Raw genomic sequence first — 25,829 nt, 5'->3', positions numbered from 1 at the left:
GATGGTGGAAGGGCAGATGTTCCAGAAAATGATAAATCTGTGTCCTCAGGCTCCTACACCACCTCCTTGATGGTAGCAATGATGGATGCCGCCTTTTTGAGCCATTGCCTTTTGAAGGTGTCCATGATGGATAAGGCAAAGTTTACAACTTTCTGTCGCTTTTCCCAATCCTGTGCAGTGGCCCCTCCATATTAGACAGTGATGCAACCAATTAGAATGCTCTCCCCAGTAGACCTGCGGAAATTTGCGAGTGTCTTTGGCGACGTATCTATTCTCTTCACATTCCTAATGAAATGTAGTCACTGTCATGCCTCCTTTGTAACTGCATCAATACGCTGGGCGCAGGATAGATCCTCACAGATGTTGACACCCAGCAACTTGAAATTGATCACCCTTTCCACTTTTGATCCCTCGAAGGGAAGAAGGAGGGGCACCAGAGGTGGCTGTTAGAAAGGTTAGGAGAAGGTGTAAGAGAAGAGCCAGAAAGGGGAATGGAAAATGAGAGTGGGGAGGAAGAAATTACTGGAGGTTAGCCTTCTCACTTCATTCCCCCTCCACAACCCACTTACCTTCCCCCTCACCTGGATTCACCTGTCACCTTCCAGCCTGTACCTCTTCTCCACCCACCTGTTCCCCACATTTTTGCTCTGGCTTCTTCACCTTCCGTTTCCATTCCTGATGAAGGGTTTCAGCCCAAGTCGTTGACTCTCTATTCCTTTCCTTAAATGCTGCCTGACCTGCTGAGTTCTTTCAGCATTTTGTGTGTGTTACTCTACATTTCCAGCATCTCTTGTGTATACACCCAGCATATTTCTATAACTTTACATCAAAGTAAACACTCACATGATTATCCACATTTTATTCGGTATAGAATCATAAAGCTTGGAAATAGGCCCTTTGGCCCAACTGGCCCAATCTGACCAAGGTATCCATCCAAGCTAGTTTGCATTAGCCAGTGTTTGTCCCATAACCTTCTAAACCTTTCCTATCAATGTACCTGTCCATCCATCTTTTAAAAGTTGTTATTGTACATGGAGTGGGTATAAATAAATAAATGGTGCCAGGATAAATTTTTGTGCTCAAGCCTTTCAACTGAGTTACAAGTAATACCTAAAAAGGTAACCCAGCACATTAAATAATTTTCTCTTTCAGTCATTAATATAAGAATCTCCTTCTGAACTTTATTATCAGCAGCTAAACAAAAGTAATTATTGGAATATAAAAGGAATGTTAATATTTTGTTCTTCAAATACACTCTTGAACTTTCCAACAAAGTTTTCTATTGTCCCAATCAGTGCCTCTGGAGGAAGAGAATAACTATCATATTCCCAATCATTCATTTTAGCCTGTTGTATTTTTAACCCACTCAACATATTCACTGTCCAACGTCACACTCGGTCTCACTCCAACTACAGAGGCAAAATACGGTCATTTGGGATACATTCCAAGCTACAGCTTCCAAACCTGAGCTTTCTCTCGGTCTTTCTGTTAACCAAAATACAGTCCATAATCCTTCATTACCCTTTAAACCACTCTAGTTTTGCTTAATAACCTCTTAGGGAGGGCCTTCTGAAACAACATCCAGTAGTTACGATCTGAAAACAATCTCTTAATAGATTTGTTAGACATGATTTTCTTCTCACATTGATGCTGCCTAATCCTAGTCTTTTCCCAGTGCCTGATACCATTTTCTTAATAACAGATTCTGCAATTCCTTACTAATGTCACACTACGAGGTCTGTGGTTCTGTTTCTCTTTGCCTCCTTTCTTAATTTTGCAACCAGTATATCCATTGCCTTGATCATTCCTCCTTCTAAAACATTTTTGAAGTTTTGAATGCATGTCACCTGGGTCTGCAAATTTATTGGTGATAAGAGAAAGACTGAAGGTGCTGGAAATCTGGAAGAACACAAGATACTGGAGGGATTCGGTCTGTCAGGGCAGCATCTGTGGGGGTAATGAACAGTTGATATTTTGGGCTAAGACCCTACATCAGGATTGGAAAGCGAGGGGGCAGAAGCCAGAATAAAAGGGGGGGGGGAGAAGGCAAAAGACTGGAGATAAATTCTGAGAGGAGAAGAGGATTGACTATGGAATAAAGGTGGGCAACCAAAGTGAAGAAGGTCCTGGGCTGTTTTCAATTCTGTACTTTATGGGTGGGAATAGCAACAAAAGTGACTCCTCTTCATATTAAATAATATGAGGAACAAGTAAATATTGGCATCCCTGCATTTACTTCTGTGATACAAGGCTCTACACAGTATATATCACAATATTATGATAGTGGTTGTCAGATGTGGCTTTAAATAAAAAGTGAGATAGCACATATAGTGGAAATCAAACAAAACAAATCTGGAAAAATAACTACAACCACACAAGTTGCAGCGAAGCTTGCACAGTTGGAAAGAGGTTTTGTTATCAAGCAAATAACCATCTTCAGTTTAAAATCAACTAAGATCTATCAGTAGTTTATTAATTAAATAAATTGTATGTGTAATAAGGAAACATTAAACTAGCAAATTGTGATTTCTAATAGCATTCTGTGGCATAATTGGATGATATACAATCCAACAACTGTTTGTAATAGTATTTAAATTTGTCATTTATGACCATCCCAAAGCAATACCATTCATCTGGACTGTGATAAAAGTTCATTGATCTGAAAATTAACCTTGTTTCTTCTTCAGGATTTTAAAAATTTTAGATTACTAGAATCTGCAATATTTTGACTTTTTGTCCATTAAATAGTCCATTTAATTTTCCTATTGAACATTTATAACAGTACTTTGGTCAAATAGTTAATTGTATTGTCTTTGTTTTTTATCTCAGAGCTGATAATCACTGCTGGAGGAGAGAATATAGCTCCTGTCCCCATTGAGGAGGCTGTTAAAAGCAAACTACCACTGATCAGCAATGCTATGCTAATTGGTGATAAAAAGAAATTCCTCTCCATACTTCTCACTTTGAAAGTAAGTGTAATACTTGAAATCCAACATGAACTTTTACTCTAGACTGCAGACTCATTCAACACTTTGAAGTTCCTTTTGGACACAACTTTGAGGACTTTCTCAACATTACTGTCATTAAATAATGGATTGAAAGCTGACTGATTTCAATTTGCAGTCACCATCTTCATAATTTGGGAAGAAAATGTCTAAAAAGGGATAGATCAGCAGGATTGATATATATGACCCTTGGGTTTGTGGCTTGGCACTGATATGCTTGGGTTACTGGGTCACTGCCATGTGAGCTGGACAATGTTGACTGGAAGAGATCACTAGCAGGGATAATGGTAGAGCAGCAATAGCTGGAGTTTCTGGGAGTGTATCAAAAGGTATGGCATCGGTTTATCCCAAAGAAGGAGGATCCTAAAGGAAGTATGGAGCAATGGTGGCTGATAAGGGAAGTGAAAGACAGGATAAAAGCAAAAGAGAGGGCTTACAACATGGATGGAAAGCTCGAGGATTGGGAAGATTTTTAAAACCAGCAAAAGGCAACTAAAAAGCAAATAGGAGAGAAAAGGTAAAATATGGAGGTATGGGCTAGCCAATAATAAGAGGATACCAAAAGTTTTTCCAGTATATAAATATTGGTCGCAACAGTAGCGTAGTGGTTAGTGCAATACTATTACAGCTTGGGGTGTTGCAGAGTTCCATCCCGGCACTGTTCTATAAGGAGTCTTTGTACATCGTACTTGTGGAATGCATAGTTTTTTCCCTGGTGCTCTGGTTACCTCCCACAGTCCAAAAATGTACCAAGTAGGGTAATAGGTCATTATAAATTGCAGTGATTAGTTTAGGCTAAATAAATATAGAGTAAAATAGGGGTAAGCGTGGATATCATATTGCTGGAAAATGATGCTGGACAGGAAGCAATGGAGAACAAACAAATGGCAGATGAACTGAAATAAGTATTTTGCATCAGTCTTCACTGTAGAAGAGACCAGCCTCATGCCAGAAATGTATCGGGGCAGAAGTGAGTGTACTTGCTATTACGATGGAGAAGGTGCTTGGGAAGCTGAAAGGCCGGAAGGTAGACACCCTGCCTTGAAAAACTATTCAGCCCTCGCAACAATGTTCATATTTTACTGTCTCATTTTCTCAATTCAAAATATACTGAAATTGGATTTTTTGAGATAATCTACAAATCATTGTGCATCATGTCAAATCAAAAGAATTTACCAAAATTTACAAACCAAAATTGAGGCTGAAAAAGTATTCATCCCCTTTGTAATTACTATGCTAACTTTTCTCAGTGCAATATACAGTACCTTACCAACTCACCCAATTCATTGATACAGAAAACTGGAGGATCACCTGTTTTCAATACCCACTCAACAGGCCAAACCAAAATGAAGACAAAAGACTATTCTAGCTCGTCGGGGAAATGACAATAGAGAAGCACAAATCTGGGGAAGGGTACAAGACCATTTTAAAGGCACTGAAAAGACCTCAGAGCTCAACTCAGTCCATTGTGGAAAAAGTGGGAGAAATGTGAAACCACAGCACTGCCTAGGTCAGGCCACTCCTCTAACTTAGTCGCTGGAGAAGAATGGCACTTGTAAGAGAGGCTACTATGATGACTTCATTCACTCTGAGCTGCAGAAGTCAGTAGCTGCAACTGGAGATGAAGTTCATGGTTCCACAATCTCCAAGCCCTTGCACAAACAGGGCATTTATGGAAGAGTGGCAAGCAAGAAACCCTGACTCAAGAGCATATCCTTGCTTGTAAAGTCTTTGCAAAGCACCGCTAAGAAATTTCTAAAGATGCTCCTGTGGTCGGATGAGTCCAAAGTGGAACTTTTTGGCCTCAACGCTAAGCATAAATGTGTAGCATAAATCCAATACTGCGCGTCAGCCAAGTGACACCATCCGTACTGTAAAGTTTAGTAGAAGTAGCATCATACTATGGGGATGCTTTTCAGCAGCAGCGACTGGAAATCTGTTCAGGATTGATGGAAAAAGGAATGCTGCTAAATAGAGAGAGATCCTGGATAAAAACATGCTAGCTTCTGCCAGAAAGCTTGAACTGGAGGAATTTCGTCTTTTAGCAGGACGACTGAATGCACACTGCCAGAGCAACCATGGAGTGGCTTCAAATGAAGAAAATTGATGTCCTTGAGTGGCCCAGTCACAGTCCTGACCCGAAGAAACATCTTTGGCAGGACCTAAAGATTGTTGTCCACCACCACTCTCCAACTAAATTAGCACAACTTGTGCAATTTAGCAAGGAGAAATGGGCAAATTTTGCTCCTTCATGTTATGCAAAACTAATAAGAGACTAATAGTAGCCAAAAAGCCTACTGTCTATAATAGCTGAGAGAGGTGGTTCAGCCAGGTACCGAGCAAAGGGGGATGATTACATTTGAACTGCTGATATTTCAGTTTTTGAATTGATAGTTTTTCATGCTTTAGTTTTCCCTGTTTTTGTGGGGGGGAAAAGAGCATGTGGTTCACAAAGATAAATTCTCAGTTAAGTTGATCAAAATCCCTGGTTGTGATATTCATTTATGTGACAAAGGGTTGAGAGCTGAATATTTTTACAAGGCACCGTCTGTCATTGTGACGAGATGGTGTACACTCCAGGGTTCTGAAGGAGGTAGCTGAAGAGATTGTGGAGGCATTAGTAGTGATCTTTCAAGAAGCACTACATTCTGGAATGGTTCTGGAGGACTAGAAAAATTTGAAATATCATTCCACTCTTTAAGAAGGGAGGGAGGTATAAGACATGAAATTTTAGGTCAGTTATCCTAACCAGTGGTTGGCAAGATGTTGGGAGTCCATTATTAAAGATGAGGTTTCAGGGTTATTAAACTTATGAAGTTTAAGCCAGCCTTGATCATATTTAATTGCAGAGTTACTTGCCCAACATCTGCTTCTAATGATATTAAGTGGCCAGATGGTTTTTTTTTTGGAAAATAAAAATTTTGGTTACAAGTCATATGATCTGTTGGAATACCCACATTTTACTGGACTCATTTTCCTTTCCGCAGCACTGCAGTGGTAATTATGCATATTTTGGTGAATAGTACATAATCATGTTTACTTACACTTTTATATGATGTAAACTCAGTGGCTACTTTACTAGGTAATAAGCTATGGGAACAGAATTAAGCCATTAGTCCATTGATCATGGCTGATTTATTAGTCCATTGATCATTAGTCATCATGGCTGATTTATTATCCCTCTTAACGCCATTCTCCTGCCTTCTCCCTGTTAGCTTTGACATCCTGAATAATCAAGAACCTATCAACGTCTGCTTTAAATATACCCAATGATTTGGCCTCCATAGCTGTGAATTCCAGAGATTCACTACCCTCTGGCTAAAGAAATTCCTCCTCATTTCTGTTTGAAATGGATGTCCCTCTATTGAGGCTGGACCCTCTGTTTCTAGACTCCCCCACTAAAGGAAACATCCTCTCCACATCTACTTTATCTAGGCCTTTCAATATTTGATTTCAATGAGATTCCCCATCATTCTAAACTCCAGTGCATACAGGCACAGAGCTACGAAATGCTACTCATACGTTAACTCTTTCATTCTTGGAATCATTCTCGTAAACTTCCTCTGGGCCCTCTCCAAGGGGAGGGGAAGGAGGTTAGCTGGAAGGTGACAGGTGAAGCCGGGTGGCTGGGAAAGGTAAAGAGGTGGAAAAGAATGAATCTGATTGGGAGGGGAGAGTGGACCATGGAGAAAGGGAAGCTGGGGGGTGAGGGGAAGTAATATGCAGGTCAGAAAAGGTAAAATGTCAAGAGTGGAGAAAATGTGATTAGTGTATGATGGGTGTAGATGAATGCTTCATGGTCAGCACCGATGCAATGAGCCAAAAGGCCTGATTTACTGCTGTATAATTCTATTCTATTTCTTCAATGTCAGCACATCTTTTCTCAGATAAGTGGTTCAAACTGCTCACAGTACTCCAAGTAGGGTATGACCAATACCTTACAGAGCCTCAGCATTTTATCCATGCTTTTATATTCTAGTCCTCATGAAATGAACACTAATATTGCATTTGCCCTCCTTACACCAGCTCAATCTGCAAATTAATCTTGAAGGAATCCTGCATTAGGACTCTGAAGTCTCTTTGCACCTCTGCTTTCTAAAGTTTCTCCCCGTTTAGAACATCGTCTACACCTTTAATCCTTCTATGAAGGTAAATGATCATGTACTTTACTATATTCCATCTGTCACTTCAATGCCCATTCTCCCAATCTGTCCGTGTCTTTTTGCAAACTCTGTTTCCTCAACACGACCACCTGTCACTCCAACTGCCTTTGTATCGTCTGCAAACTGGGTCATAATAATTCCGTCATGAAAATCATTGACCTATAACACAAAAAGAAGTCGTCCCAACAGTGACCCATGCGGAACACCCAGGTCACTGGCAGCCAACCAGAAAAGGCCCCCTTTATTCCCAATCTTTGCCTCCTGCCAATCTTCTATCCATTCTAGTATAATCTTTGTAATATCAAGGGCTCATATTTTGTTAAGCAGCCTCATGTGCAGCAAGTTGTTAAAGGCCTTCTGAAAATGTAGGTATATGACAACCACTAGTCAGCAGCAGCAAACCAGGCAATACTCTCTTTATTCCCATTCTTTGCCTCCTGCCAGTCAGCCAATCATCCAGAATATCATTAAAAAAATGTAACACACACAAAATGCTGGAGGAACTCAGCAGGTCAGGCAGCATCTATGGAAAAGAGTAAACAGTTGATGTTTCGGGCCAAAAATCAGGACTTGGGTCTCAGCCTGAAACAACCACTGTTTATTCTTTTTCATACTTGCTGCCTGGCATGCTGAGTTCCTCCAGCATTTTGAGTGTTCCGCTGGAGTCTGTGTTGGGATTGCTTCTTTTTACAGTACGTTTGGATGACAGGATTGATGGTTTTGTGGACAAGTTTGTGGATGATAGGAAGATGGGTGATGAAGCAGGATTCTGTGAAAGTTCTTGAACAGATTGGGAGAATGGGCAAAAAAGTGGTAGAAGGCATATAGTGTCGGGCAATGTATAGTCATGCACTTCGGTAGAAGGAATAAAGGCGTAGACTATTTTTTTTAAACAGGGACCAAATTCAGAAATCCAAGGTGGAAAGGGACTTGGGAGTCCTTGTGTAAGATTCCCTAAAGGTTAACTTGCAAGTTGAGTTGGTGGCAAGGAAGGCAAATGCAATATTAGCATTTATTTCCAGAGGACTAGAATATAAAAGCAAGAATATACAAAAGTCTGAGCAAAAGTCTTAGGCACCTTTAGATTTTTAATATAAATTTTGATGTTTTTTGTATTCTATATTTCAAACTTTTCTACTTCAAATAAAAACTTGATTACTTCATAGCCCAATGCATATTAAACTAAGATAACAGGTAGTAATGATCATAGAACATAGAATAGTACAGCATTCGGCCCTTCGGCCCACAATGTTGTGCCGATCCTCAAACCCTGCCTCCCATATACCTGTCTAGTAGTCTCTTAAACTTCACTAGTGTATCTGCCTCCACCACCACTGACTCAGGCAGTGCATTCCATGCACTAACCACCCTCTGAGTAAAAAACCTTCCTCTAATATCCCCCTTGAACTTCCCTCCCCTTACCTTAAAGCCATGTCCTCTTGTACTGAGCAGTGGTGCCCTGGGGACGAGGCACTGGCTGTCCACTCTGTCTATTCCTCTTAATATCTTGTACACCTCTATCATGTATCCTTTCATCCTCCTCCTCTCCAAAGAGTAAAGCCCTAGTTCCCTTAATCTCTGATCATAATCCATACTCTCTAATAATATAACAAGTTGTTATATTATATAATCAATTATATTATTATTATTATTATTATATATTTGTTATATATCAGTAACGTAACAAGTTGAATGAACTAAACTGATTAACTGAAACAGAAACAGGTGTAGAAGGAATCAAACTGGATGAAGGACAATGAAACTAAAAGATGAGGATGTGGCAGATGTGACAATTTAACCTTTAAATCATCAGCTCTTACACCATGGCAAGAGGGAGCATACTAACAAAACACAAAGTGGTTCATCCTGCACGGTGGTCATCTGCTTGTGTCCCAAAAAAGAAACTGTGGTAGACAGGAGTTTCAACATGTGCTGTCCAAGTTCTGAAGAAGCAGAAAGAAATGACTAGAAACACAGCGATTAGCCATGGTAACGGACAGCTCTTCTAAATCAGAAGTCGTCCAGCACTGCTATCAGTCTGAACTCACAGAAACCCCTAGAACCAAAGTACACCTCTCTATATTTCGAAGAAGTCTTGTCAGAAGTGGTCTTCCTGGAAGAGTTGCTTCTAAAAATCCATTTCTCTGAAGTGGAAACAAAGCCAAGAGACTTACACATAAAAATTTAAGGTCTGGGGTGCTGAACTAGTAAGTGCTCAGATTAATGAGTCAAAATGTGAAATGTTTTGGCTCAAACAGGAGGCAGTTTGTCCATTGAAGAGCTGGAGAGTGCTACACAGATGAATGTCTGCAGCCAAAAGAGAAACACGGTGGAGGATCACTAAGTTTAAGGCTGCAATTTGGCAAATGGAGTTGGTGACCTGGTCAGTATTAATGGAATCCTCAATCCTGAGAAGTACAAGCAGATTCTCATCCATCACACAATACCATCAGGGAGGCATCTGACTGGTCCCAACTTAATTCTGTAGCAGGATAATGTCCCCAAATCGATGGACAAGGTAAAAAAAAGAATTATCTTCAGTGAAAATAAGAACAAGGAGTTCTGCAACAGATGGCCTCCACAGAGACCTGATCTCAACAGCAGAGGCTATCTGGGATTACATGGAGAGACAGATGCAATCAAAACAGACAAAGTCTGCAGAACGACTGTAGCAAATTCTCCAAGATGCTTGGAACGACCTACCAGTTTCTTATACAACTACCTGACAGTGTACTTAAGAGAACTGATGCAGCTTTAAAGGCAAAGGGTGGTCACGCTTTAAAGGCAAAGGGTGGTCACACCAAATACTGATTTGATTTCGTTCTTTACTGTTTACTGCTCTTCATAGTAATTTTTTGATATTTAGAAACTTTTTATTTTATTATTTTTGAATGCATGTTCGTTTTACAGGTTTTTTTTACATGTGCCTAAAGTTTTTGCACAGTATTGCTGAGGCTTTATAAGGTATTTAAATTTCTTTAGCCAAAGGGTGGTGAATCTGTGGAATTCTTTGCTACAGATGGCTCTGGAGGGCAAGTCATTGGGTATATTGAAAGTGGAGGTGGCTAGGCTCCAGATTAGTAAAGATGTCAAAGGTTACCGGGAGAAGTCAGGAGCATGGGGTTGAGAGGGATAATAACACAGCCATGATGGAATGGTGGAGTGGACTTGATGGGCTGAATGACCTAATTCTGCTCCTATGACTTATCGTTTTATGTTTATTTCACTGAAATGCAAGAAGGTGTATGATTGGAAAAGAGCAGACTGAGTATTCATTCTTAATTTAAATACAGAATGGTATAAATAGAAAATTTTAGCAAATGGGTGAACAGGGTATCATAGTCAATTATAATTTTAAATATTAGATACACATAAGGCATTGTTACCTTATTCTTTATTTATTTCACATTAATTTTTCCAACTTCTTTTGACAACCAGTGGTCAATTACAATTTAAAAAAACGGAATGGTTAAGGGCTATGTTAAGAGGGAAGGATTACAGTGATCATGCAGTCATTTAAAAGGTGGGCTGAAGGGACTATACTGTTCAGTGTTCAGGGGTTGTTGTTTCAGCAGCCAAAAGGTTGCAAGTGTAATGTATACAGGTTCCCCTCACTATCCAAAGGTAGAGCATTCCTATGAAACAGTTCGTAAGCTGAAATGGTGTAAAGCGAGGCAGCAATTACCATTAATTTACATGGGAAAAAATTTTGAGCGTTCTCAGACCTGAAAATTAACCTACTGAATCAAACTAAATAGCACAAAACCTAAAATAACACCAACATATAGTAAAAACAGGAATGATATGATAAATACACAGCCTATATAAAGTAGAAATAATGTATGTACAGTGTAGTTTCACTTACCAGAATTGGGAAGATTGGGCCAAAAAAATCGGCATGTACACGCATGCACACACACCTACCTGTGCAAGGCTTCATGGTAGTCTTACTTGGGGTAAACAGAAGTTTAAAGTGGGCGTCTTTTTTCATAAAAGAGAAAATCCTCTTTCGGTTAGCGAAAACAGGTACTAATGTAGGTCTTTCATAAAAATGGAGTGTTGTAAAGCGAATGTTCGGAAAGTAGGGGACACTGGTATTTGAAAAAATTTTGATTCAATGTGATTTCAATATGATTCACCTGTCCCTTTCTCTAATAGCAATGGGGGGGGGGGGCTGGGAAATAAAATTAAAGCTGAATTATCTTAAGCAGTTTGTATAATAATGAAAAATTAATCTTTAGATATGCAAATCTATCCTCGTGAATTATGGTGGCATTATACAGACGAGCAACAGTCAAATACAATTAAAACATTAGATAAACATAAGGCATTGTTGCCTTTTTTATTTCCCGTTAATTTTTCTGGCTGTTTTTGGTTTTTTTGTCTTTTCACCAGTGTAACATAGACAATGAAACAGGAGCTCCACTGGATGAGCTGGCTCCAGCAGCTGTTGATTTCTGCCGGAAACTTGGGTGTACAGTTACCAGTGTGAAGGAATTTGTGGAAAAACAAGACCCCACGATTGAGAAAGCGATTCAGAATGGAATTGATGCAGTGAATAAAAAAGCCACATCAAATGCTCAGAAAATCCAAAAGTGGCTAATTTTGGCAAGAGACTTCTCCATTCATGGAGGAGAATTGGGTAAGATGATTGCTGAATTTGTATTGAGAAGTGACTTGACATTATTATATTTATTATTATCATAGTCTGTGTGATGTAAAAATCTGTATTAGGCTTTCATTGGAAAATGTGGGCTACTGTTCGTTTCTTCCATAGAGGTGGTAGGTAACGGATTCTTGGATTTTTATCCATGGCTGATGAAAAACAATATACTGTACGTCCGGCTCAGGCTGATGTGATAGTACTTCTTTTGAGATTTGTGTTAACGAAAGTCACAGGAAGTTGCTGGGCAGCATGATTACAAGGTTCATAACTATAGAAGTGTTGATGGTGGTGTAGATAGTTGTTGTAGGTTACAATAAGATGTAGGCAGGATGCTGAGCTGGGCTGAGAAGTGGCAGATGGAGTTAGGTTAAGTTGCAGCTCTATGAAACTGGTTAGGCAGCATCTGGAGTACTGTGTTCAATTCTGGTTGCCTCATTATGTAGAATGAGGGAGCTTTTGAAAGGGTGCAGAGGAGATTTACCTAGATACTACTTGGATTAGAGAGCATGTTTTATGAGGAAAGGTTGAGTGAGCTTTCTCAAGAGGTAACGATAGAAGTGTATAAGATGATGACAGGCATAGATAGTGTGGACAGCTAGCGGCTTTTTCCCAGGGTGGCAATGGCTGATACCAGAGAACATCTTTTTGAGTTGAGTGGAGGAAGGTTTAGGGAAGATATCAGAGCTAGTTATTTTTTTAAATACAGAGTGGTCAGTGTCTGGAATACACTGCTGGTGTGGTGGCTGAGGCTTTTTCATTAGTAAGATTTAAGGTACACTTAGGGGAGGCACATGAATGGATGGTTAAGGGCTATGCAGGACAGAAGGATTATAGTGATCATTTAAAAGGTGGACTGAAGGGGCTGTACTGTTCTATGTTTTGTGTTATTGTTGGAAAGCCAAAGGGTTGCGAGTGTAATGTATATTTGATGAAATCTTTGAATCAATGTAACTCACCTACCCCTTCCTCAAATAGCAATGGGGGAGGGTGGGGAAGTGGGAAATAAAATTAAAGCGGTAATATTTTCAGCTCTTTTAAATAGTAATGAAAATTATTCTTTAGATATGCAAATCTATCCCTGTGAATTGTGGTAGGCATTTATTATAGAAGACCAATTAATTCTGAATAGAATAGCTCTTTGAAAAGAGAATTTATTTAGTTGTATCCTGATACTTTCTCTACTTCTGACTCTACGCCATTACTGTCTCTTCCTGCAAAAAAGGTCTGCAGAGCTTTTCTTTATAACTCAATCGATTACTGAGTCTCCTTCAACCAGCCCTTCAGCCAGTAAACTCCATTATTATAAATTCCAACAATTTGCTCATTTGATGCTACTGCTGCAAGTTTACCATTTTACCTGTGCATATGAGAATAAACTTGACTTTGACCTGGTTCATTCTATGATCTGATGACCCTTCATTTCCTCTCCCTGACACCCCAATGCATCAAGCTGCTCATAAAGTCTTAATGTTGGTCACTAAGATGAAGTGCTTTTTCATTACTTACTCCCTTGAGCATTTCTCTTGGCTTCCCTAGTTAGTCTATGCACTGAATTTTACCCAAGTTTCTTATCCAATGTAATTCTTCTCTCATTTCACTCTAATGGTAGCATTATGCAACCATTTTCCTCTTCATGACATACCTGAAGGGAGAAATTAAAATGTTTAAAATAAAGGAACAACAGTATGCAAGAAATCCTGGAACAGCTTAAATACAAATTTCAGTTCAAGCATTTCTAGTGTAGAATTTATAATACAGAAATATTTGAAAGGTGAACATGGTTTAAACACTATTAAGCATGACTAATGTCAATTGACTTTAAAACATTGCAGGGATAGTATGGAAATATTTTTCATCTGTTAAATGCTGCTGTCATTCCTGAAGTGTTGCAAAATTTCCATTGTTCTAGTCAATTTCCTCTAAAGTCACTTACATTTTAACTCTGTGCCATTATCTTAAAGCTGGAATAGTCTTGCTCCAATTTTCCCCTCTTAATTTAATAACAGGATGTGAATTTTGCTGGTTACCCATTCCTAATTGTCTCTGAACTGAGGCAGCAGTTAGTGTCATTAACATTGATGGAACTGAGTCACATAAAGGCCATCCTCTTGATATCTAAACATCAGTCAGCTAACGGTTTGAGAGTTCAGAGATTTTGCTGTTGTATTGCTCTGATTTATTTAATTTAAATTCCCTGGGATTTGAACTGGTCTCTCTGTGGTGTTCTTGTAATTTAACAACTGACATTATTATCTTTAAGAATCACGCAATTTGGTTAAAATATTAGAGCATGTTTCAATTTATTTAATCAATATATAGAAGTTCCAACTAGAGAGAATGCAAAACAGGATCTCCTATTAGGGAAGGAGACAGGGCAGGTGACAGAAGCCTGTATAGGAGAACACTTTGGATTTAGTGATCGCAAGGGCTTTACTTTCAAGATAATTATGGAGAAGGATAAGACGCGTCCTCAGGTTGAGATTCTAAATTGGAGCAAGGCATCAGAAAGGATATGGCAGGTGTGATTTGAGATAGGTTGTTTGCTGGCAAAAGCCAGGATTGAGCCAGATAGGATTGAGGCAGGAAATATGTTCCAGATGTTGGGAGAGTCCCGTACCAGAGGGCATGGATTGAGAATAAGAGGTCAGTTATTTAAAACAGAGTTGAGGAAGAGCTTCTTCTCCCAGAGAGTTGTGGAGGTGTGGAATGCACTGCCTCGGAAGACGGTGGAGGCCAATTCTCTGGATGCTTTCAAGAAGGAGCTGGATAGATATCTGATGGATAGGGGAATCAAGGGATATGGGGACAAGGCAGGGACTGGGTATTGATAGTGAATGATCAGCCATGATCTCAGAATGGCGGTGCAGACTCGAGGGGCCGAATGGTCTACTTCTGCACCTATTGTCTATAAAAGGATGCTTGGTAAATGGGAGGCTTTCAAAAGTGAAATATTGAAAGTACAGAGTTTGTGGGTTCCTGATAAAAAAGGCAAAGCTAACCGGTTTAAGGAACCTTAGTTTTCAAGGGATATCAAGGTCTTGGTTAAGGAGGAGGAGGTGTATAGCAGATATAGACAGGAAGGAACAAATGAGGCACTTGAAAAGTATAATAGATGCAGTAAAGCACCTAAGAAGGATGTCAGGAGGGGTGAAACAGATGTATTAAGAGCAAAAGAAGAGCAAGGGGCAAAATTGGTCCATGTGCTAGTGAAGCCAGAACTCCTGAATATCCCCAAAGATTATACTGTTTAATTCATGGCTCGGGATTGGTGTAGGAGGGAGGATATATGACTTTTGGATCACTGGGCTCTTTTCCAGGGAAGGTGGGAGCTGTACAGAAGGGACTGTTTGCACCTGAACTGGAGGACTAAAAGCCTCATGGGAAGGTTTGTTAATGCTGCATAGTTGGGTTTAAACTAGAGTGTCAAAACAGTTAATGGAGAGGTTGTGGAGGCAGATGTTGGCAAAACCACAGACATAGTTAAGAATCAAAAGGTTGAGCATGGTATGACTAGTGTCCTGAGCTGTGTATATTTCAATACAAGAAGTATCGTAGGAAAGGTGGATGATAGTGCTGAAGATGAGGTAGCTGGTTTACAAACAGAGGCAATGTGTAGTGAGGAGAGGCTGTTGATAGGGAATAATTGCAGTTAACAGGATGAGTTGCAATGTAAAAGGCAGACAAAATCAAAAAGGGTGAATATAGGATTTGAAGGTGTTATACTTGAATGTGGGCAGAGTACATAATAAGGTAGATGAACTTGTAGTACAGTTGCATTTTGGTAGGTATCATGTTTTATAGACATCACTGAATCACGGCTGAAAGGTTGTAGCTGGCAGCTTAATGTCCGAGGATACACATTGTATTGAAAGGATAGGCAGGAAGGTGGGGGGGGGGGGTGCGGTGGCATGGCTCTGATGGTAAAAAATCAAATCAAATCATTAGAAAGAAGTGACATGGGGTCAGAAAATGTTGAATGGTTGTGAGTAGAGCTAAGGAACTGCAAGGGTAAAAAGGTTCTGATGGGAGTTATATATAGATCTCCAAACAGAAATAAGGATTTGATCTACAAATTACAACGGGAGATAGAAAATGCATGGCAAAAGGGCAATGTTAGAATAGGCCTGAGGGATTTCAATAAGCAGGTAGATTGGGAAAATCAGGTTGGCGCTGGATCCCAAAAGAGTGAATTTCTAGAATGTCTTAAAGGTGGCCCTTAGAGCAGCCCATGGTTGAGCCCACTAGGGGATCAGCTATTCTGGATTGGGTGTTGTGCAAGAAACCAGATTGATTAAAGAGCTTAGGATAAAGAACCCACAGGGGCAAGTGATCATTAAATGATCGAATATACCCTGAACTTTGAGAAGGAGATAAAGTCAAATTTAACAGTATTACAGTGGAATAAAGGAAATTACAGAGAGGAGTTGGTTGGAAAATTGGTTGGAAAAGAACACTGACAGGAATAATAGCAGAGCCAATATTGAGAGTGAGAGAGAGCGAGAGATATACACACACATATATATCAAAGAGGAAAAAGTATTTTAAAGGCAAGATGACAAAACCGTGGCTATCAAGAGAAGGCATAGAATTTGGAATAATTAGTAGGAAGTTAGAGGATTGGGAAGCTTTTAAAAACCAACAGTAGGCAACTAAAAAAAAGTCATTAAGGTAAAGATGGAATACAAAATAAGCTAGCCAATAATATTAAGGAGGATACGAAAACTTTCCTCAGATCTGTACAGCATAAAAGAGGTGAGAGTGGATACTGGATACTGAACTGCTGGAGAGTTAGTAATGGGGGACAAGGAAATGATGGATGACTAAGTATTTTGCATCATTCTTCACCATGGAAGACATTAGCAGCGTGGTGGAAGCTCCAGGTGTTAGAGGTCATGAAGTGTGTGAAGTTACCATATCTAGAGAGAAGGTCCTTGGGTAATTGAAAGGTCTGAAAGTAAAAGTCACCTGGACCAGATGCTATACACTCCAGGGTTCTGAACGAGGTGGCTGAAGAGATCGTGAAGGTATTTGTAATGATCTTTCAAGAATCACTAGGTTCTGGAAGACTGCGAAATTGTAAATGTCACTCCACTCTTTAAGAAGGGAGAGAGGCAGAAGAAAGTAAACAGTAGGCCCGTTAGACTGGTCTCAGTGGTTGGGAAGATATTGGAATTGATCATTAAGGATGAGGTCTCAGGGTACTTGGAAGCACATGATAAAATAGGCCAAAGTCAGCATGGTTTCCACGAGGGAAAATCTGTTTGGAATTCTTTGAAGAAATAACAAGCAGGATAGACAAAGGAGAACTGGTTGATGTGTACTTGGATTTTCAGAAGGCTGAAAAAAAACAAAGCTGTTTAACAAGCTATGAGCCCATGGTATTACAAGAAAAGATTCTATCATTAGATAAAGCAGTGGCTAATTGGCAGGGTGCAAAGAATGGGAATAAAGGGAGTCTTTTCCAGTTGGTTGCTGGTGACTAGTAGTGTTCCACAGGGATCTGTGTTGGGACCGATTCTTTTTACGGTATATGTCAATGATTTGGATGATGGAATTGATGACCTTGTTGCAAAATTTGCAGAAGTTATTCAGATAGGTGGAGGAGCAGGTAGTTTTGAAGTAAAAAGACCTCAGAAGGACTTGGATTAGGGGAATGGGTAAACAAGTGGCATAGTGTCAAGAAATGTATAGTCACACACTTGGTGGAAGAAATTAAAGGGTTGACAATTTTGTAAATGAAGAAAAAATACAAAAAAAAAACAGGCACAAAGGAACTTGGGAGTCCTTGTGCAAGGTTAATTTGCAGGTTGAGTCTGGGGTAAGGAACACAAATGTGATGTTAGCATTCATTTCAAGGGGACTAGAATATAAAAAAAGATATAATGTTGAGACTTTATAAAGCACTGGTAAGGCCTGATGTAGAGTACAGTGAGCAGTTTTGGGCCCACTGATCTTTGAAAGGATGTGCTGAAACTGGAGAGGGTTCAAAGGAGGTTCATGAAAATAATTCCAGGATTGAATGGCTTGTCATAGGAATAGCGTTTGACGCCTCTAGGCCTGTATTCACTTAAATTCAGAAGAATAAGGGGTGACCTCATTGAAACCTATCGAAAAGTGAATGGCCTTGAGAGTGTGGATGTGGAGAAGATAATTCCTATAGAGGAAAAATCTAAGACCAGAGGATAGAGCCTCAGAATAGAGGAGTGTCCTTTTAGAACAGAGATGAGGAGGAATTTCTTTCGCCAGAGTGTGGTGAATCTGTGGAATTCTTTGCCACTGGCAGCTGTAGAGGCCAAATCTTTATGTATATTTAAGGCAGAGGTTGATAGATTCTTGAATGGCCAGGGCATGAAGGAATATGGGAAGGCAGCAGGAAATTGGGGCTGAGAAGAAAATTGGATCAGCCATGGTGAAATGGCAGAGCAGACTCAATGGGCCTAATGTTGAAATGGGTAGGACTTAATTGCCTGGAACTTGGGGCAATGAGGGGAGATGTGAATATGAACTCTGCCATGGACGGTCTGAAGCCACGCAAAAGGATGTAGATTAACCTCTGATAAATGTTACATGAGGGAGCAGCTTTGTAAATGCCAGCTGGAACAAAAAGAATTGTTCTTTCAAATTTGGATATTTTACATTCTTTTGGTTGTATTCACAGGTCCAACACTGAAAGTGAAAAGGCCTGTTGTGGCGAGACTGTACAAAGAAGAGATTGATGGTTTTTATACTGACTCGAATCTTTTTTCTGCTGATTAGAGTATTAAAACAATCTCGCTGTTTAAAAATAATAAAGTCTGGCAGATTTTGTAATATTAAGTTCAACTATAAATTTTTGTACCTTCAAATGAATAAGAATTGTAATTAATTTCACTGTTTATATAATCTTTATGTATAGGATGTGATTTGACGGTGTAAAACCACTAAATTGTAATTTTGCATTTTTGTTTATACATAATCAGTTGATTCTTGCTTTTATTGAGAATTAAACTGACCTGCTAAATTTTAATGTTTTAAATAGTGCAATCTGTGTGTACTGAGAGCAGTTCTCTGCTGTCTAGGTACTTGACATGAACTATGAGTAAGTCGAGCAACCAAGAGAAGTCTATATTTTTCACTTTGGCTTTTCGGATATCCTAAGCACTAATTGCTGGGGTATTTTGAAGTGAATCCTAAAACTGCTACTTCAATCAGTGCAACAAGCATTGAAATATCTAGCTGAAGTTTTTTTTTGTAAAAATGGTAAATGTTAGAAATAGGCACCAAGGAACTCTACACGGAACTAGGCCATTCACCCCACCATATTCATGCTGATCACTGTTTAATTATATCTATTAATCCCATCTTCCAGCATTTGACCAATATCCTTCAATGCCAATATTATTTTTAGAGTTTGTCTGAATTCCTCAAGTGCTGCCAGCAATTATGTTTCCATCACTCTCCCAGGCAGTGCATTCCAAAGATCTGCCACTCTGTGAAAAAGGTCCCACTCAGAATCTATAAATGAATTTACTTTTATTTTCCTCTGATAAGGAAACTTTTCCTCCTAAATTTATATGCATTAATTTTTATCTCCCTTTAAATTTGCCTCCCTTAACATTCTCTGTTTATGTGAGAACAGGCTCAGTACCTCTGGTCTCTCGTCATTACTAACACTTTCCATTGAAGACAAGGGCCTGGTGAATCTCCTCTGCACTAACCTTCCTGTGCTTGTATTCAATGCTCTAACTATTGGACCTGAATCCCATGTGCTTAAGTATATTATCTATGCTGTCAACTTCAAGCATAAGTACAGGCCAAGGTCTTTCTATTCCTAGGACTTTACAATTCATGGTGTATGATGTGCCTCATTAATATTCCCAAAATGCATCACCTCATATTTAACAGGACTACATTCCATCTGCCATTCTCAGCCCATTCACTGTCAACAATTTCACCAATCTTCATGGCATCTGTAAACTTAGAGATCATTCATTCCTCCTTTATCCAAATTATTCATGTAGCAACACTATTAGTCACAGGCATCCAACCACAAGAAGGACTCTTTACAATCAGCTTCAGTCTTGTCACCTTCAAAACTAACTTTGGATCCAGTTTGCCCAATGATCCCAAGGACCCAACTGTTCGGACCTGTCTCCCATGTAAACCACATTTTCTGCACTGAAAATGTGTACTGAGTACCTCCTAAATCAGATTAGTCAGACTAGACCTGCCCTCGACAAATCCACGCTGACAATTCCTGATCAGTCGTTACATTTCCAAGATATCACTAATTCTGACCCTCAGAATTTTTCCAATCACTTCCACTGGTCTGTAATTGCCAGGCTCTTCCCTGTGAAAAGGGCTGCTGTAATACATAAAATTAATTGCCGCTTACTTCTGAACAGAAACTTGCATAATTACACAACCAGTTTGGCAGATTCAACATGGGGCAACATTGCCTGACCCAGAAAGGCTCTGGCACACAAGTTATGCTGCAGTAAGCATGGGATTTGAATTTTCTGCATTGTCAAATGGGAAATTCCAACAATAATATTATTTTTGTAAATCAACTTTGCACATCTGTTACTAATCCATCTAGAAGCCAGTAGTTTTGCGGAAACGATGAATCTCACACTGAAAAGGCTGATGAACTGAATGGGGCCAATGTGGATGCACTTTAAAAAAAAGTGCTTGAAGAATTTGCTAGATTGAATGTTGTTCTACCTCCAGTTCAGAAACCTGCATTCAATAGTACCTTGTCATTTGTTTTTGCAAGCTTCATACTGAGTCCATAATACCTCCACACTGTAAAAATACCATTCACTGTTGTGACAGGACTATGGGACAGTGATCCCATTGTCCCATGCCCTGGTTTGGAGAGAGCTACCAAGGCAATAATCAGAGGCTGCTGAGAGTAGGGCTGGCATGAGTGTAAGCTATGGCTTAGGACCAGATTTGGCTGTTCTATGTTTTGACAGACCACCAAACTGCTATAATCTCTCATTGTCTGCCTAACATCAACATTTACAAGCTGCTGCATCCATGGCATTGGTGGCTCACCAAACAGTGAGGTCACTTTAACCATTTCACTGCTGCAGGAGCACCAGAGAAGTCAATCCTCAACCAGGTTCCCAGCACAACAGCAGGGAAAGGTATGTTTCTGACCCAACAGTGACAAACTGAATCTCTCTTGTGATATAATGACTCTTCTTACTTTCACTAGCAGTTCTGTTTCTGTTTCTGAACATGAACACCAAGTAAGATATCAGTGAGTGTGGAATTTTAGTCTTGAGTAGATTTTTAAAACAAATGTATAATTGCTTGGAAGATTTGGGACTTTTTTTTGGTAGCCTAAAATTCACCCTTAGACTACACCCTCTATTCAGCTGGGAATTACATTTCTGATTTGTACAATTCTGGGTTGATGGAGTAAGGCTGTAATTTGAATGTTATTTTTGTTGTACATAATTACTGTTTTTAGAAGGTGGTAATCTTAACGGGTCATAATGATAACATCTGTTTCAATAAAATATTTTTAAAAGAATGAATAGTTAGCCCTACTTTCTTTGTATTTCTTACATCATCTGGAACAGCAATACAGTGGAACCAATTCTGTACCCAAAACAACAGACACTACACAACCAATGTGGCGACACCATATTGAAATGATTAAGCACAGGTTCTGCTGATGCCCACAAATTATGTAGCCCTTAATGCCATACAGCAATGTTAAATTTAACTTCAATCTTCTAAGCATGCATATGTGAATCAATGGCAGAGCCATAGCATAGACAAACATATTCCTACTGCTTCATGTGAACTTCCGTTAGCTACATACTGTAGACATTGAGTGACTGACTTGGCTGCTAGTTTGATTGAAGACTGATTTATAGTTCAGTTGTTGGAGGCCGGGCTTGACCACAAGGCTTCTATAATCCATATGCTGCCCAGCATACTGTTATTGTCAAAAATGCAACCTGGAAAGGAGGTTCGGTAGAGATCACTACGAGCAGTACAAGGTAGGGGGAAGATTGCTCTTACCATAAGCTTATATCCACCCAGGGTCTGCAAGAACCACTTCCATCAGTGAATTGTCTGCATTGCATAAGTAAGTGTTCACTGAAATAACCTGATGTTCCAGCCATAATTTTAGCCCCAGCAAGAGAGAAAGGTTACGCTTGCTGGTGGCTATCAAATTTCTAATCAACATAAATTTTGATTTAACACTTTCCTTTTGGAAAGAATGAAGATGCATTTTACATATTTGCAGTTTTCTATTAGTCATGTAAATACATTTAATTTTCTCCTGTGGCGTTAGGATTCCAGGTTTACTCATAGGGCAAGCTGGCCTTGATTACACCCATTACTTTGCTGGTGCCAAGATGTACTATAAACAGAAGAGATTCCTCTCCCTCCATGTTCATCTGGTGTGAAATCGCACTCTGCCCAATATCCTGACAATATTAATTTTGCCTTTTCCCTTGCAGTAGGATTTGAGCCACTATGAAACCTAAGGGCACAATCAATGTGCATATGGACAATTAGTAACATGTTATACTATCACCCAAAATAAAAATGATTGTGAAAAACTCACAAATAAAATATGGTGGGACTCTGGAGCACTTTGAAGGGTGGGTTTTAAGATCTATTGTGTTTTGATGAATGTCACCTTTGTGAGGTATCATCCTTACTACACAAGGTACAATCACTGTTGAACACCTGTCTGGTCACTATGTACATTACCAATATATCCAACTGCACTACTAAGAAACTCTACTCCATACTTAAACCCCCAGCTCCCCACCCCCAATGACACTGAACCTCTTACCTTATCTCTGTTGCCAACTACAGTGTATTTACTTTGCTGAAATGCCAAAATAAAAATCAAACATTAAAAAGCCAATATTGTATACTGTACCAAATTTTTAAATCAAAGCTTGACAAATACCAAACATCAATAATTGGTACCTTCATGTCTGTCTTCCATTTGCCTTTTCCCATTCTGTCCATACACATGGGTAATGCAGCTTGTTCCTAATGGTGAAGCTATAAACGTTGGCGGGGATGAGACGTAAAAAACAGCAAAGGCAAGCTGGAGAGACAGAGGCAGGCTCATGGTTCCTGCCATCTTGAGAGGGCAGTACTGTTTTGCTGAAATGGAGCCACATACCTTTGCATTATCCAGCATCTTGGCAATCCTAGTAATGCATTCTAGATTGTTGATTAGATCAGGGGTTCCCAATCTTTCTTATGCCATGGACCCCTATGATTAACCAAGGGAACCCCTGATCAATATGATAGAAAAATCAATGACCACATAGGAGTGAAGGGCTAGTTTGATCTGAAAGTAGGTTAAAAGGTCAGCACAATATTGTGGGCTGAAGGGTCTGTACTGTTCTGTAATCTTGTATATTCCATGTTATAACAACCTCAAAGCCATTTTCAGCATGTATGATGCTGTCCACTTGCAAAATTGTATGTCCACTTGTGTGTCCAAAATGATGCTGTCCACTTGCAAAATTGACGTGGGAACTGGTAGACCCCATTGAGGGACACGGCGACTACATTTGCAGCAAGTGTTTGTTGCTCGAGGAACTCCAGGTTCATACTGATGAGCTGCAGTCCGAGCTTCAGACACTGCGACACATCAGGGAAGGGGAGAGTTACCTGGACTCTGTGTACCAGGAGATAGCCACACCTAATAGATTAACTAATGTAGATTGCAGTCAAGCACAGGATGGTGTGGCTATGAGTGAGGAAAGTAGGGGAATCCAGGAGGTAGGGCTGGAGGAGATGCAGGCCTTGCTCTTGTCCAACAGATTTGAGGCTTTAACTCCCTGTGAGGGCAGGAGCGGGGACTGTGGGGAGGATGAGCAACCTGCCCATAGCACCATGGAGCAGGGGGCCATTCCAGAGGGGGGAGTCAATAGAAATGTTGTAGTAATAGGGGACAGTATCGTCAGGGGGATAGATAGGGTTCTCTGCAACCGAGAGTCCCGCAGGCTACGTTGCCTGCCTGGTGCCAGGGTTAAGGACATCTCTTCTGGGCTGGAGAGAAACTTGCAGTGGGAGGGGGAGGATCCAGTTGTCTTAGTACACGTCGGTACTAATGACATAGATAGGACAAGGAAGAAGGTTCTGTTACAGGAATATGAGCAGCTAGGGGTCAAATTAAAAAACAGAACCTCAAGGGTAATAATCTCTGGATTATTACCTGAGCCACGAGCAAATTTGGCTAGGTTAAATAAAATTAGGGAGTTAAACACGTGGCTCAAAGACTGGTGTGAGAGAAGTGGGTTTTGCTTCTTGGGACACTGGCACCAGTACTGGGACAGGAGAGAACTGTTCCAGAGGGACGGGCTTCACCTGAACCGGGCTGGGGTTAGTGTCCTGGCAAATCATATAACTAGGGCTGCAGAGAGGTCTTTAAACTAACTAGTGGGGGGGGGGGAGGATTCTAGAGAGCAAATAATTAAAAAGACAATGGAGAAGGTAATGGATGTAGGTAAAAGTGGAGGAATAAAAAGACAGAGTGTGTCAGGAGGGGAAAGAATGTACGGAGATAAGCGTAAAGTTGTACAAAAGGAAAAGGTAGGAAATAAGTGTCAAACATATTTGAAAGTCCTTTATTTGAATGCACATAGTATTAGGAATAAAATTGATGAGTTGACTGTACAAATAATTACGTATGGTTATGATATTGTGGAAATTATGGAAACATGGCTGCAGGGTGACCAGGACTGGGAATTAAACATACAAGGGTATTCGACAATCAGGAGAGACAGGCAAGAAGGAAAAGGAGGTGGGGTGGCTATGTTAATAAAGCAAGAAATCACTGCAATAAAGCGAAATGATATTGGCTCAAAGGATCAGGATAACGAAACAATTTGGGTAGAAATAAGAAATAGTAAAGGGAAAAAAGCAGTGGTGGGAGTAGTCTATAGGCCTCCAAACAGCTGTAACTCAGTTGGTCGGAGCATAAATCAGGAAATAGTTGGGGCTTGTACTAAGGGAACAGCTATAATTATGGGGGATTTTAACTTTCATATTGACTGGACTAATCAAGTCGGACACGGCAGCCTTGAAGAAGAGTTTATTGAGTGTATTCGGGATGGGTTCCTTGAACAATACGTTACTGAGCTGACAAGAGGGCAAGCAGTCTTAGATCTGGTCCTGTGTAATGAGACAGGACTAATAAAAAATGTCCTAGTAAAGGATCCCGTTGGAATGAGTGACCATAACATGGTCAAATTCCATATTCAATTAGAGGATGAGAGGGTTGGACCTCAAACAAGCGTACTGAGCTTAAATAAAGGAGACTATGATGGTATGAGAGCGGAATTGCTTAAGATGGATTGGGGAAATAGATTAAAGGGTAGATCGGTACTTGATCAGTGGTGTATATTTAAGGAGATATTTTACAACTATCAAGAAAAATATATTCCACTGAAGAAAAAAGGGTGTAAAAGAAAAAATAGTTATCCGTGGCTAAGTAAAGAAATAAAGCAAAGTATACGACTAAAAAGAAAGTTATATAAGGTAGCTAAATCTAGTGGGAAGTTTGAAGATTGAGAAGCTTTTAAAGATCAGCAGCAAATCAAATAACAAAAAGATTGATTAAGAAGGGGAAGATAGATTATGAAAGTAAATTGGCGAAAAACATAAAAGCAGATAGTAAGAGTTTTTATAGTTACATAAAAAGAAAAAGGGTGGCTAAAGTAAATGTTGGTCCCCTAGAAGATGAGACCGGGAAATTAATGGTAGGGGACGTGGAGATGGCGGAAACGCTGAACAAATACTTTGTATCAGTTTTTACATAGAGGACACTCAAAATATCCCAACACTGGATAAACAGGGGGCTCTAGGGGGAGAGAAGCTAACTACGATTCAAATCATCAAGGAAATGGTACTTGATAAATTAATGGGACTGAAGGTGGATAAATCCCCTGGACTGGATGGCTTGCATCCTAGGGTCTTAAGGGAAGTGGCGGTCGGGATTGTGGATGCGTTAGTGAT

The 25,829-nt window shown here is 39.9% G+C and overlaps 1 protein-coding gene across 5 annotated transcripts in view; it reads left to right on the top strand.

Annotated features, from left to right (window-relative positions):
- The window catches only part of LOC132404920 (long-chain-fatty-acid--CoA ligase ACSBG2-like), an 83,799-nt gene extending 62,438 nt beyond the window's left edge, over window positions 1-21,361 (top strand). For all 5 annotated transcript variants that reach the window (XM_059989530.1, XM_059989529.1, XM_059989526.1 and 2 more), the window contains 3 exons: window positions 2,830-2,969; window positions 11,564-11,810; window positions 18,493-21,361. In XM_059989530.1, the coding sequence (XP_059845513.1) occupies window positions 2,830-2,969; window positions 11,564-11,810; window positions 18,493-18,590 (485 nt within the window). In that variant the 3' untranslated portion in view covers window positions 18,591-21,361. The remainder of the gene's footprint in view (window positions 1-2,829; window positions 2,970-11,563; window positions 11,811-18,492) is intronic.
- The last annotated feature ends 4,468 nt before the right edge of the window (window positions 21,362-25,829 follow it).

This window comes from Hypanus sabinus, chromosome 14 (genome assembly GCF_030144855.1).
Source record: "Hypanus sabinus isolate sHypSab1 chromosome 14, sHypSab1.hap1, whole genome shotgun sequence".
NCBI classification, from domain to species: domain Eukaryota; kingdom Metazoa; phylum Chordata; class Chondrichthyes; order Myliobatiformes; family Dasyatidae; genus Hypanus; species Hypanus sabinus.
This window is presented reverse-complemented; position numbering and strand designations above follow the sequence as displayed.